This window comes from Oreochromis niloticus, linkage group LG5 (genome assembly GCF_001858045.2).
Source record: "Oreochromis niloticus isolate F11D_XX linkage group LG5, O_niloticus_UMD_NMBU, whole genome shotgun sequence".
Taxonomy (NCBI): Eukaryota; Metazoa; Chordata; class Actinopteri; order Cichliformes; family Cichlidae; genus Oreochromis; species Oreochromis niloticus.
The window spans coordinates 38,104,868-38,119,863 of NC_031970.2; the positions used below are offsets into that span (position 1 = coordinate 38,104,868).

The window sequence follows — 14,996 nt, forward strand, 5'->3', positions numbered from 1 at the left end:
GTGCACCTACCCTTGTCTGCCGGAAGGATGATAATGTTGTTGTCATCACTAAGTGATGTGAGTGCCTTCCTCTCCTCCATGGTGATGTTGGATGCTGGGGGCTTGGATGAGTGACGAAACGTTTCTCCCACAAAACGCTACGTCCAGATGAACAGATTCAACTTTTGGAGACTTTTGTGATTAATTTTATTAAAGGACAAAACACATCAATGGCATTCACTAAGAAAGTTTCATAGACAGGCAGAGATGGGGCTTGCTGCTTGTCTGTAGAAGGCTATTTGATCATTAAGAGGTGCCAATAATTCCAGTACAAATGAAGAGCGGCAGCTGAACAACAAGCAGTATAATAAGAAAAGCAACAATCCCTCATTTAAAGTTTGTATAAAAAGTTTGTGAACGTACATTGAAAATGATGTAACTTTCTGTCAGTGATTCCTGGAGTACCGCTTACATGTGTTAAAATCACGGCTGGCATAGAGAGGGTTATTTGGTCTGGAGGTCATTGTCCTTCTGTGGGGAGAGCTGTTGAACGATCACCTAACGTGTGACAAAGGAATCCACTGTGACGCTAATGACGGTCTGAAGTGTCCCTTTCACAGCGCAGTATTTTTGAACCAGAGCATGCAGGCATGACTGCATGCGTTTAAATTTTGATTTGCATTTTATATAAGTACATTAGCAGTGCAATGGAATCATTGTTTTATGCTTTCATGTTCAAAAACACAAGCCATCAATAATCACAGAATGCAAGAAACGACAGTGTCAAGATGAGAGTGCATGCAGGAATATGTAAATGGAGAAGAGTGTGGTCAAAAATGTGAATTATGATACGTTCATATTTTCCAAGAGGAGAGGGACCGTCCAGCTTTTCCGGCTCAGTTCAAAAGTCCAGCAGATACTCTCCTCAGGTCGCCGACATTCACAGACTGATGTTAAAAGAAGTGGGAATGCTACACAGAGGTAAACACAGCCCTGTCCTGATTTTTCAAATTTCAAGCTAGTCTTCACTGATGCATTACATTAATGTTATCATTATTATGAAATTCAAAGTAGCGTAATAATAAAAATAATAATAATAATAATGATAATGTACGCTTTTTAATCCTGTAAGAAATTGCTTAGTCCTCTGCATTTAACCCATTCACTCGGTGAAGCAGTGGGCAGCTACCAATCCAGCGGTCAGAGAGCAGTGTTTAGAGAAGGGTACCTCACAGTAGCTGTTCAGTGGATTTGAACCAGCAACCTTCCAGTCTGACAGTTTGGCAGTCAGAGTAACTGACTGAATAATTTATAGCATTGTCCAAGGGATAAAACAAAGCAAAAATGCCTGATTGACAGAACTTTATTTCTATACTTTGTGTTTTAATAGAACCACCACAATTTGTTAAGTTAAAAAAAGAAACTAATCAAAACCTAAATGGATTTGCAGATTTCATGGAGTAATCTTGTGTGTGTGTGTGTGTGTACATATGATCTATATCCTGCATGTTATTAAAGTGCATGCAGCTGACTTTGTGTAGGTTCACCATTAAAAACAGTTGTGTTTTAGAGCTGTCCATGGTGCTGAAATTCAAATAGTTTGAGTGCAATAAAAGTTTATGAAGGAAAAATGTGTTATTTCACACTCCTGCCTGGACTTTTACATACCTTGAAATTGATGTAAGTCTGTGTGTGTGTGTGTGTGTGTGTGTGTGTGTGTGTGTGTGTGTGGCTGTGTGTTTGGGTCTTTTTTAGAACCAGAAATTGGAATGGCACTATACTTAGGGGGCCCACTTGTGGGGATCAAATGCCAGTTCTCACGAATTAAAGGCATTTTTGAGGCCTAAAATATGATTTTAGGGTTAGGTTACAAATAGGTTAGGGTTAGGGTTAGGCATTCATTTTTGATGGTTAGGGTTAGGCTATGGAGCTGAGGAAAGCATTATGTCAATTCCTTGTCCTCACTAAGACATAAAATCGAGTGTGTGTGTCATTAAATAATAGAATGATGTAAACATTTTCTATCATCAAGTGCTAGAAAAGAGGAGGTTATTTAAATTACAGCATTATGTGATGATCTTGTTCATTTCTTCTTCACTTTTTTCTGCTGGGTGTCTTTGACAGCGAAAATCTCTGCTGTATGTGGGGAGGACAGTAAAGAGTGGAGCAGATAAAGAGGAGATATTTTAAACACACACAAAAAGACTGGATGAGTGAGTAGAACTGTAGGTGTGAGCTAAAAGGGTAAAGACCGAAACAAATGTGTGACTTAACACTGTTTTAGCTGTTCAGCTGATATCCATCCACTTATGCTAACTAATTACAGTTAAGCTAAATCATTCATTTTTTTGTGTGTTGCTCCTTCACCTGCACACCACTGAGTCTTTTAGCTTTTGAGCCCAATTATGTGCAGTATGGAGGGTTGACAGCACTACCCCGATGGGCGTACATTAACCTCTGGAGCCGTGGTGGCAATTCTATCAGTCAGTCAAAACAGCAGGATGACTGGACTATAGCGCAAATCGCCCAATCCTATTGTGTGTGTGTGTGTGTGTGTCTGAGACGCCAGATGCAGCTGACAGAACAGTAGTAAATGATGCCCTGGGATGACAACATATTGGTTTAAACATGACTATAGGAAGTAGCATGCTGGAAGTATTCCTTGGCGAACATTAGCGTGACACAGTGACTGCATGCAGGAGTCTTGCTGTCAAGCTGGAGTTAACAGATTTCTGATATAATGTTGTTCATTAAGAAATATTTCCCCCAGTCATAGTCATTTTGACATTATGTTCAATCAAAGGTGAGATTTCACACATTCAGCTGTCAAATGTTTTTAGGTTAGAATATTCTTTTTTCCTTTCTATGCACGCATAAGGGAAATGATAACGGAGGGAATGAAGGGACCTGAGGACAGATTGGAATTGCTATTTCAACATTGAACTTTTCATCAGGCTCTCAGAAGGAAAGCAAATATGTATAAATTGCAGAATGTTGAATTATTCTTTCACGACCTGATAAGTTTTGGATACAGAGCTGCATGTAAAAGAGTATGACGCATACTTGCCTTTGAACCCCTCAGATCTGTTTCATGTTTTGCTCTCTGTTCAGCTCCTAACTGAAGTTGAGCCCCGCTTAAGTTAAGTGAAAGATTCAAACTTCAGCTGGTGTGTTCTGGATGTGCAGTTCTAACAGGATTATCTGTCCTGATATGCAATGAATCCTGACATGCATATGGCAAGAATTCTTTCTGCTTTTACTACTTGTGAAAAACCAAATTAAAAACTAGCATACTGGTTAAAATCAATCAAGCGCTGTACCTTGGTTGGTGTCAAAAATATTGACGTTCTTGGTGAACTTGGAGCTTTGGTGTCCCCCGCCCTGCCGCAGTCCTCCTAACAGGCACAGCCTGCCAGCTGGGTCCCATATCACACCCCCATAGGAACGTTTGCATGGCATCATGGGTAGCGTAGTCCAAGATCGCGTCTCTGTGTCGTACACCTCAAAGGCCTTTAACGGTCGCTTACACTGACGGCCACCTTAAGAGTAAAGAAAAAGATGCCTACTAGAGTGACAAATAAAGTGCAGACATAATAGCTATGCTCGTCTGTTAGTACCTGCCACAAAGAGCTTATTGCCAAGCAGATGTGTGTTAGCATCGTAGCGTGGGGTCGGCATGGGAGGAAGTAGCGCCCACACGTCTTTTCGAAGGTCATACTGCTGCAGGATACTACGGGGAAGCAGGTCCGCACACATTCCCCCTACAGCCAGAGCACGGCCATCTAGACACATGTAAAGAGACAGGACATTTCAGACATTATATCACGATGATTACAAAAGTGAAGCTACACTTCTCCACCGCATCCTAGCTGATGGAAACAACTTGTGGGCACTTCATGAAGTGCTAAAAAATCTGCTCATCCACAGGCAGACACGGATGAGAAGTTAGCTTGTGACAAGGCAAGAAAATCTGACAGACGAAGGACAGAAAGTACAGCAGTAGAATAAAAATGCAAGAGTCCACGTCTGGCACTTTGGCATGACACCCCGAGCATAAGAATCGAAAGCGAAGGCGAGTGTCGAAGCGTGAGAGAAAGCAGCATTAATCGTCAAAATGAAGAGGAAAAGAGCTGCAGGGAAGCAATCTGCATTTTTATTGTGTGTTTACTTTAGTCAAGTGTTTCTATGCAAAGCCACTTGACTTCAGATTCTAACCTCAATGCATCTGCATTAGTGACAAGAGGGGAAGAAAGTTTGTAAAAACACTTCATATTCATTTGGGGAAAAGAATGTCTCATTACCACAAGTTCATTATTAAATATCCAGAAAATAACGATCCCACAAACGTCAATAAAAATGGCATCATTTAGTCAATGTGGTGGCTGACGCTCCATTCAGAAATACCAGATTTGTTTTAATTTGCTATTATTGATTATTTTGTCAGACGATCTGTCTCTTTTTCAACTGCTCGGGATGAGCTGGGGGATGAAAGTGCGAGCAAAGGGCAGAGGATCGAAAAGTGGTCAGGGAGATGGAGGGAGCAGCACAATGGAGCCCATACACAGCCAATAAGTCTATGTGTATACAGCATCTATCTGTGTTCCCTCAGACACTGACAGATGCAGCGGAGAACACAAAGTCATAGAGAAGCTCCCTGAGAAGACCGCTCATACTAGCTGCAAAATGTAGGAATAAATCAGAGCCCCCAAATATCGCTCCAATGACTTCAGACAGCAAAACAGAGTCGACTTTTTGGTAAAAATTAAAGTGTACTCAAGTGTTGATCTGAAGTTCACAGTAGAGAGCAGCTACTCTGATTATCTTCTTCACACTTTGCACACAGTTAATTCTTGATGGATGCATCTTGTTTGTTTTCATTGCACTCATTTTTAGGCACATAAAATTAGCCAAAGCTCTTTTATAGCCTATGAAATTTCAGAGTTTGAACTACACAGGGGCACAGAAAATGTTTGGTTTTAATTTTAATTAAAGTTATTCTCCACTGATGACAATAGATAACGTGACAACTGGGAGATTAACAAGGTGACAGATTGCTATCGTTTAACTAAATTCAGGGTAGCAATCATACATATGGACCTGGCATATGTGTGACTCACTCAACACCAGAAATAAAACCCAAGCAGGCACCACACATTGATGGAAAGTTTTTCTGTCCTTTATTTACCCCAAATTACTCATTGAAAACTGGGTTGTTTAGTCTGAATAACGCTTTAAATAACGGCCTACATTAGACATCTATTTAGACCATACATAACCCAAATACAGCCACAAAACAATCACCTTCAGCCAAAACCTATTCAAAAGATAACTTCACCTTTCCCTTGATTAGAGGCTGATGATGACCAGTGCACATTACAAACGCTAAAATCGGGTTTCACTAGCTGGGCCCATGTCCTCATTTTAGGTTTGACAGGGTTTTAGTAGATAAAAGATGAATGCTTTGACATGAATTGAGCAGCGGTTTGGGGAAGGCCTTGAAGGGGACTGGCAACGGCTCCCCGGCTGGGCAGATCCCCATGCACTAAATAGAAATGAAGTTAAAGAATTGAGAACAAGTAGGGAGGGAGGGTGGGGCACGTAAATGAGAATGAACAGCTTGCAGAACTGGGGGAACCTATATAGATGACAACCGGAAGGAGCGTGTTTGGAGGCGTGGTCCTGCTCCTGAAATTCCGATACATAATCTCCAATAAATCTGTCTTAAATGGAATGTTGAGTGGTTATCTTAGCCACTGTTTCAAAAATATAACTGTATCTTTCTTTATTTTATTTAACATGAGATTTTGTGCCAACATGCTAATGCATTCATATTTTCTGTGACTGTGAAACAGCTGTGATCAGACAGCCACATGTGAGTGATGTTTCTCACCGGTTTGTGTTTCATTGTATGTTTCAGGGAGAGCGTATTTGTACTGAGCTGAGCCTCTGGACATCCATCATCCAAACACTGATGATTTTCATTCAGACCTGCAGTCGACTTAAGATTACCAGTTAACCTAACATGCATATCTTTGGACATGCATGTGTGAGAAAGCCAGAGTACCCGCAGAGAACTCATGCAAACTGTGAAGCCCCAGCCGGCTTTGCTGTTAAGCAAAAGTTCTAATTACTGTGGTGTCCAGCCTGTGGGTAATAAAACTGTACCCACGTGCTACCGGAGTCAGATTTGAGTAGTCTGCAGAGTTTCTGGAGGTGTCAATGTGAGTGCGAATGGTTATCTGTCTCCCTCTGTGTACACTCTGAAGGCACAGTCTCATGTCCCCTGGGATTAGCTGGGCTGAAACCCTCCAGCTATCACGAACGTCTTAAACAAACACAGCTGAAAGCAAGACAAATGAGCAGCCCGCTGATCAATGAGGGCCATCAGCAATTTGACCTATTAATGTATATTTATATACAAGCTGTCAGAAAAAGTTTTAAATTGCTCTATGGCACACACACACTTATATACCCCAAATAAGGATGAGGAGTACGTCTATGTCTGTAACAGATCTTATTAATGTTCCCTACTTCACTGTTAATGCTCACTACTTTTTTTTTTCTTTATTTCTTTTACAGTGTAGGGATATACTAAGAAGATCAAAACAGAATACAGAACAGTGAAAGCAGAGAGAAGAGTAAACAAACCTAAAAGCTCTTTTCTATATTTCTGATTCTTCAAAGCAGCCGGCTGTTGCTTTGAAAACATCTTTGCACGCTCTTCAGTCTCATGAGGTCGTCATGTGGAGCCTTTCCAACAGTCTCCAAGTTCTCTACATATGCTGAGCACTTATTGGTTGCTTTTCCTTCACTCTGGACTCAATAAACTCATTCTGAAATGTGTCGTTAGGGTTTTGAACACTTGCTTGTGGCAGCCAGGTGAGCTAAAGCTGCTGTTCATCACTATCCTACCTGTCCAAATGGCCCTGAGAGTATTTTGGTGACGTGTTTTGGTTATTGTAATGTTAAACCACATTGCTGCCTGGAATGCTGAATAAATCACCAGATGTGTCACCAGTAAAGGGCTGTTTGCTGTACAATAACACTACCTAAGCAGAACACAACACATGAACACAGAAACATTAAGAAGCCAAAAGCTTCCAGGAGTTACTGTTACACAGCGTATCTGTCTAATGGTAGATCTGTAAGATAGCTTACCTGTTAACTGAAAACTATTAGGTGATAACCTGATGAAACTGGTAAACATAAGGCCAGCTAGGGCTAAACTGTCATCAAAGCTAACAGTGGCCACTTTGAAAAACAGCAACTAATCAAAAATATAATGCACGTTTTTGTTTTCAGTATTTGGTTTGACTCTTTGTGCAGCAAAAGTTACAGATAATTTTTCCAAGAACGCAGTGTGGCCTGGCAGCTTGGAGAAAATTTAAATGTGTTAAATGTGTTCTGAATTCTGTGTTCAGAACACATTTAACTCCAGGATGGTGTTTGGTGGTATTCTTCACATGTCTGCTCTGCAGCTGAAATCAACAACACTTACAGATTTTCTGAGTGGGATGGTTTAGTATTCAAATGGCATCATTGTGTTATTACAGTTCTACAATATCAACAATTTCCATGGAGTGTACATATTCTCACAAAGAGCCATAACAGTACAATCCCGACTTATGAATCTTGATTTTTTTTAATTGTTTGTCGTTTTTCCCTTGAAACTGCTGATTTCATTTCATTTCACAATCAGTCCTGATCAATAATACAACCTCTACTGCCAGTATGTAGTCACAACGTAGCTATGAGATGTTTACCAGCCACCATTAAACAGAATACACAGAAGAACATGTTAGGTACTACAACACAAAATGACAAACAAGCAAAGCCAAAGACCTTTACAGAAGTCAAAAGCTCTTAAAAGTATATGAAACTGAGGCCAAGTGCAAACTCTGTAGTAAAAGCTAGCATGTTGCAAGTCTTACATAACAATGAATAGTTGTTTGGAAGGGGGCAATTAAGGAGGAATATTCTAATCATTTTCAGTAACCATTACAAAGTAATTTTGCTTAAAATGCTTAATAATAATAATGTTTTGATTAGTCACCTATTTTTAGTCTCATTATTGCCCCCTTGCATATTTGTAATAGTATTAGTGGTGCATACAGTTTATGTATAATCCATACCTTTCACTGTAATGGATACACCCATCAGTGCCTCCCGTAGAGCACTTCTCTTCCTCCACCTCCCCTCCTCTGTGTTATACATCTCCACCACCTTCAGAGGGCTCTGGTCCTCTCCCACCCCTCCCACCACCAGGATCTGCTTTCCCATAACTGCCACAGCTGCCCCAGCACGAGGAGTGGGCATAGGGGGCAAGCTTATCCACCGGTCCCCCTGAAAATTGCGAGGAGGAAGACATGTCAGCTGTCAAAGAACTGGGTTGTATTTAACTATTTTAATGAGTTTAGAGTTCTGTGTTCAGATGAAGTCCATGGCTCCTGTAGTTCAGGATACATACCCAACAAACAGTTTTGTACTTACTGCACTTCTTCAATGCTTGCGTGTTTCTTATAAATTCATATCTGTTTTATTTCTAGCTTAAAAAAGTGTATTTGTGTCTCTAACGGACTGAAAGATTTTTTATGTTTATTAATTCCTGCTCAGAAAACAGTAAACTATCAGCTCCGGTGTCCACATTGTTTACCTCTGGGGAGTAGAGCTCCAGGGATGGACATGGCCTTCCTGCAGCGTCACAGCCCCCCAGCATGTACATCTGCCCCCCCACTTCAGACAGAGTGTGATAGACACGGCCGCTGGGCAGTCGAGCCAGGCTCTGCCAGTGAAACTCTTGGGCACTGGGCACCGCCATGACATCGGCACCCCGTCGGAGACTCTCTGGGGAGCTGGGGAACAGGTAGGCGGAGGCCCAGATCCAGAGAAGAGTTAAGGGCAGGATTATTCAGGGAACGCTGAGAAGATGAAAGGTGTGTTTCCTCACCTCTGGATGGTCTTCCACCTCACACTGGGCCCTGGAGCGGAGACAGCATCAGGCAAAAACGGATTTAGTAATGCAACATAGCACAGCATAAAGATGGGAATCAGTGGCAGTGTTTAATGGTAGTGTACATGTAGCTTTCAGTTGAGTTACCAGAATGGATGTTTACAACAACATAGGGCTGTGCGATATGACCAAAATCTCATATCCCGATATTAAGACATCTATCGTCCGATAACGATATAAATCACAAAAATGTAACATTTTCTGTAAATTCTGTGAATGTCAGGCAGCTCGACTTGCGTGAAGTGTTTCCAGCTGGGCGTCGCGTACCTGGAGTCCAGTGTTTTAACTGATGCATGAAACGATACATTTTTAGACATAAGTTGTAACAGCCGCCGTTTTCTTTGTAAGTATTTATTACACAGCGTGCTGCGGGGAAAAGCCTGTTCTAACGTTTGAGTCTAAGGTTTATTTTTTAGCACCTGACGGCTCTTTTTTGCTTCTCATCCGTAAATACTCTGCATCTTTCACGTGATTCAGTTTATTTTGAAAAGTCTCAACAGGATCTTGAGCTTTATTGTGAAAGGTTTATGTGGAAAATAAACAAGCGGACACGAGGTGGTTTTACCGTCGTTGTTGCTAACGACAACGCATAAAAACAAGCGCTTGTCCGTCTGTAGTGTGGTTATATTAAATATAAGAGAAAGAGAGAACTTTAGGAAATTAATATAGCCACTACAGTGACCATCAAAATAATGAAAAAATATTGCCGTAAACAGTTTATTTTGCGACAAACGATAGCGTAAAATGAAACGATAGACGTTTTTATATCGTCATCCGATATATATCGTTATATCGAACAGCCCTACAACAACATGTTAATTTTAGCATGTAACATGTTAGAGGCTATCTAAAATAAGTTAAGGCTTTCATGCAGATTCTCACCATATCAAAGTCAGATCTGTTGTCAATGATGAACTGTACTTATCGTGTTTTCATTTTTCTATCCTTTACAGAGGATAGAAAGATGGCGGCGCGCATAGACGCAGCGGCCCGGAGCTCCTACATTTTTGCACTTTTGGTGGCACTGTGTATCATTTCACACAGTCTGGGTTTACTTCAGTACAACAGAGATGATCTACTACAACTATTACAACTAAGTCGTGGAGATCTTCAACTAACATCCGAGTATCTCATCCCCCCGGAGATCGTCAAGCAACCCCCGGGGCTACCCGCAACAGCGAGCCGCAGGAGGAGACGCTGCGAGCGGAGGCAGAAGAGAGGCAGGCGGGGAGGCCTGTGGGCACGGCTAAAGGCTAGTCCGTTCAAACCACCACTCCCGACCATATTCCTCTCCAATGCTCGTTCAATCCGTTACAAACTGGATGAAATACGGCTGCAGATCGCCACTCGACGGACTTTCAACAACTGTTCGTGCATGATCTTCACTGAAACCTGGCTGGACAGCGCCATTCCCGACGCGGCTATTGAGCTAGCAGGCCGCACCGCCTACCGAGCTGACAGGTCTGCGGACTCTGGTAAGAAGACCGGCGGGGGCTGTGCATCTATATCAACAACTTTTGGTGCACGAACGTCACGGTAACGGACAGACTGTGCAGTACAGAGGCAGAACTGTTGGTGTTAAAGTGCCGTCCATTCTATCTCCCTCGGGAATTTTCTGCCGTTTACATCTGCGCTGTTTACGTTCCACCAGATGCTAATGCTAAGCTAGCGTTAGCTCAACTGAGCAGCAGCATCAATAACAGCCTGGTAGCACACCCGGACAGTGTCTTTATTGCGGCTGGGGATTTTAACCACACGGACCTGAAATCTGTACTTCACAATTTCCACCGAAATGTGAAGTGTGCTACCAGAGGAGATAGAACTTTGGACCAGGTGTACACCAACATGGCGAACGCATACAGAGCCCAGGCCTATCCCCACCTGGGTCTGTCAGACCATCTCTCTCTTCTGCTACACCCAATATACACACCAAAGATCAAGAGCACTGGGATTACAACCAAAACCGTGAGAACATGGCCGCAGGATGCTATTCCGATGCTCCAGGACTGTTTCCACCGCACAGACTGGGAAGTATTCAAGGAGCAGGACACTGACAATCGTGTCGCATTGGACAGTTACACCTCCACTGTCTTGGACTACATCTGTTTCTGTGTGGACAATGTAACAACCTGGAAATGACTCCGTGTGTTCCCTAATAATCCACTCTGGATGACACACGGAGTTCAACAACTTATCCGAACAAGGAACAACGCTTTCCATTCCGGGGACCTGGAGGCATATAGTGCTGCCAGGGCTAACCTGAGAAGAGGCATCAAGACTGCCAAGCAGCAGCACAGGAGGCGCATCGAGGCCAGGTTTGAGAACATCACAAACCCAAGACAGGTCTGGGAGGGCATCAGGGCTATCACGGACTACAAGAGGAGAACACCACCACCCTCAGCCGACAGTCCTACTCTGGCTGAGGACCTAAACCTCTTTTATGCCCGTTTTGATAGGGATAACACCGACCCTGTCCTGTCCCCACTCCCCTCAACCGACCCTGCTCCAGTCCTGAGCACTCATGAGCTGAGGTGTGTGTTCCGCAGCATTAACACCAGGAAGGCGGCCGGACCAGATGGAGTGCTGGGCCGGGTGCTAAAAGACTGTGCTGCGGACCTGGCGGACGTCTTCACCTCTATATATAACACCTCGCTGTCCTGTTCACTGGTACCATCCTGTTTTAAAGCAGCAACCATCGTTCCCATCCCCAAACAGTCAAATGTCACATGTCTGAACGATTTCAGACCTGTGGCACTCACCCCCATTCCCACCAAATGCCTGGAGAGATTGGTCATTAAACACATCAGAGCTGCCCTTCCACCATCTCTGGACCCGCACCAGTTTGCATACAGGGAGAACCGGTCAACTGAGGACGCGATCGCCACAGTGCTGCATACACTACTGGAGCACCTGGAGCACGAGAACACCTATGCACGGCTCCTCTTTGTAGACTACAGCTCGGCTTTTAATACCATCTGGCCATACAAACTCCGTCCCAAACTCCATCAACTGGGACTCAACTCCTCCCTGTGCAACTGGATTGTGGACTTCCTCACTAACCGTAGACAGAGCGTCAGAGTGGGTAAGAACACCTCTTCCACCCTTGTGGTCAACACCGGTGCCCCTCAGGGGTGTGTTCTGAGCCCTCTGCTATACACTCTCTTCACTCATGACTGTATTTCCTCCTGCGCGTCCAATCTCATTGTTAAGTTTGCCGACGACACCACAGTGCTCGGACTCATATCCAACAACGATGAGACAAACTACAGGACAGAGGTGCAACAACTAGAGTCATGGTGCCGCGACAATAACTTGGTCTTAAACACCAAAAAGACCAAGGAGATTATTGTAGATTTCCGGAGGAAAGGTCACAACAACCACCTGCCTCTCTTCATTGGCAGTGAGGCGGTGGAGAGGGTGAGCAGTTTTAAATTCTTGGGGGTAACTGTGACTGAGGACTTGTCCTGGGGCAACCACATCACCTCAGCTGTACGGAAGGCCCAACAGCGCCTCTGCTACCTGAGGAGACTGCGGAGCGCACACATTCCCAGACCTCTGATGTTGAACTTCTACAACTGTGCCATCAGCAGCGTTCTGACGTACGGATTTCTAGTGTGGTTCCCCAGCTGCACCAAGGCCGACCAGCAAGCACTCCAGCGGGTGGTGAAAGAAGCTGGCAGAATTATTGGAACGATTCTGCCAGAGATTAGCAACATCTTCCCCACTCGCTGTCTGAGGAGGGTGCACAGTATCCTGCGGGACCAACATCACCCTGCGCACCACCTTTTTCACTTGCTGCCCTCAGGGAGAAGGTACAGGTCCATACAGGCCAGAACGTCCAGATTGGCCAACAGCCTGTATCCACAGGCTGTGAGGCTCCTGAACTCGCCCCCCCCCCCTCACGGACAATAACCATATCCAACTTATTAATAGCTGTGAACTGGTATGAAATATAGACATTTATCATATCTCACAGTACAATAATTGAACGGGTTGCACTGTTGCACTTTGTCATATTTCTCAGGTCTTTGTTTGAATGTCCCATGAACATTACCTGTCATATTCTCATGTTTTTGCTAAGGATCGTCTCATTGCACTGAAGTCACACTGGGTCAAATAGTCACACTTGGGTCTAAGGGGAATTTAGTATTTATTATTATTTGTTGTAGAAGCTCCAAACACAATTTCATTGTTCTTGACAATGACAATAAATACTTGAATTTTCTCACCCCAGTGAGGGAGTATGTAATCGATTCAGTTTGTTTGTCTCTCTGTCTCTGTTAGTGTCAGCAGTGCAGTAGTCCACAGTTTTCAAGATTAAATTTTTAAATTTTGTGAGAAAATAGATACCAATAACAGCTTGAGTTTATTTAATTTTGCTAAAAATCTGGTCAGGTTCAAGGTCACACCAACTGTGAAAATCAGTGAAAACTATATTACCCACAGTTCCTTATGGACCGTCATCAAATGTCACAGCAATATACAAGACCTTGGGGGGCATGAATACCTATGTTGGCTAAGCATCTGATCTTGTAATATATTATATGAAAGAGCATTAACAAAGCTGTACAAACTCAATATTTTTAAAATGACAACCTATGATGTCATATGATGTCACAACGACATCATAAAGTTTTTTTATTTGATAAAACAAAGTTTAGTGAATGGAAAAAGAAAAAGATTGTTGTTTACATTAGATTAGTGACAAGAAGTTAAAGTCAAGACAATTTAAGCTAATGTCATGAGATAAATTCATTCAGGGATATTTCTTGCAATAAAATTTTGACATTTTTCAAAGATTTATTCGTCCTTCTGCGCCTCGGTTTGTGTGCACTGTGTTATACTTAGGCTGCAACAAAGAATAAAGTCACACTGCCAAATGAATAAAGATTTACAAAGATTTATTAAACGTTAATTATGATGTGAGGAAAAATGGATCACTTGTGCAAAGAAGTCCATGGATGAATTGGCAAATGTATTGCATGTGATATAAGTGCAAAAATCAAATTAAGATAATTAAATCAGGAAGAAAAAAACAGTGGTGCTATCATGTAGAGACGGTGCAAGCACCTTCACGGGGAGGAGTAAAGTTGCAGCAGGAGAGGAGATGGGGCCACGGCCTTAAAAGGAAGAATTTAAATAGCCATGCATCACCTGCATCACACATGAAACTCTTGTAAGACAAAGTGCACACACATAGCAAACCTTGCATTAAGGTCTGAAACCATAATAATAAACATAGTTTAGAGCAGGGGTGTCAAACTCAAGTCCTCGAGGGCCAGTGTCCTGAAACTTTTCCATGTGTCCCTGCTGCAAGACACCTGAATAAAAGTAGGTCAATACCAAGTCTCTACAGAACTTGACTGCATGCTGAGGTGGCAACCCCTAACCCTGCTCAAGTACATTTAAATAAATGTAAGTGTTTGAAAAATGGTGCAATTACTTTTATTGCACCATGTTCATTCACTCATGAGCTGCTGTAACATGAATCAAATGGCTGAATCTTGCTAATGACCTAATAATTTTATTCAGCTGTGTTGCAGCAGGAACTCACGTAAAAGTTTCAGGACACCGACTCTTGAGGAGTGGAGTTTGACACCCATGCACTAGAGCAGAGTGTGGGGCCCGCCCCCTAGGGGGGGCGCAGAGCCATTGCAGGGGGGGCGCGGTATGAAAAGAAAAAAAAAAAGAGCGCTTGGACACTGTGGACAGGTTTTTAACGGGGCTCCCACACAAACGCAAAGCAGGAGATGAAGCATCGCCAAATATGTTTCCAAACCAACTTCCTTCCAAGCCAAAGACAGGAAAATATGGTGAAGCATATCTTCCCTTTGGCTTCACCTGCACAAGTGCCAAGGTAGGTCTCCCCTGCAAAATTAGTTTCCCTGCGTCGGGAGCAGCGCTGGGCTCTTCAAATCACGGACAAACAGTATCCCACATTCTTGATTTTTAGTTCACAAACACTTCTTGTACATTTTGGACATGTTAGCTCTTTATGCAGTAAAGT

The 14,996-nt window shown here is 43.0% G+C and overlaps 1 protein-coding gene across 2 annotated transcripts in view; it reads right to left on the minus strand.

Annotated features, from left to right (window-relative positions):
* klhdc8a (kelch domain containing 8A) overlaps nt 1–14,996 on the minus strand; it is a 66,585-nt gene that overhangs the window by 17,113 nt on the left and 34,476 nt on the right. For both annotated transcript variants that reach the window (XR_266207.4, XM_003446493.5), the window contains exons 3-7: nt 8,927–8,957; nt 8,633–8,831; nt 8,112–8,322; nt 3,597–3,761; nt 3,300–3,518 (exon numbers count right to left, since the gene is read on the minus strand). Coding sequence is in view for 1 of the 2 variants with exons in the window: in XM_003446493.5 (XP_003446541.2) it covers nt 3,300–3,518; nt 3,597–3,761; nt 8,112–8,322; nt 8,633–8,831; nt 8,927–8,957 (825 nt within the window). In the remaining variant the exon portion in view is untranslated. The remainder of the gene's footprint in view (nt 1–3,299; nt 3,519–3,596; nt 3,762–8,111; nt 8,323–8,632; nt 8,832–8,926; nt 8,958–14,996) is intronic.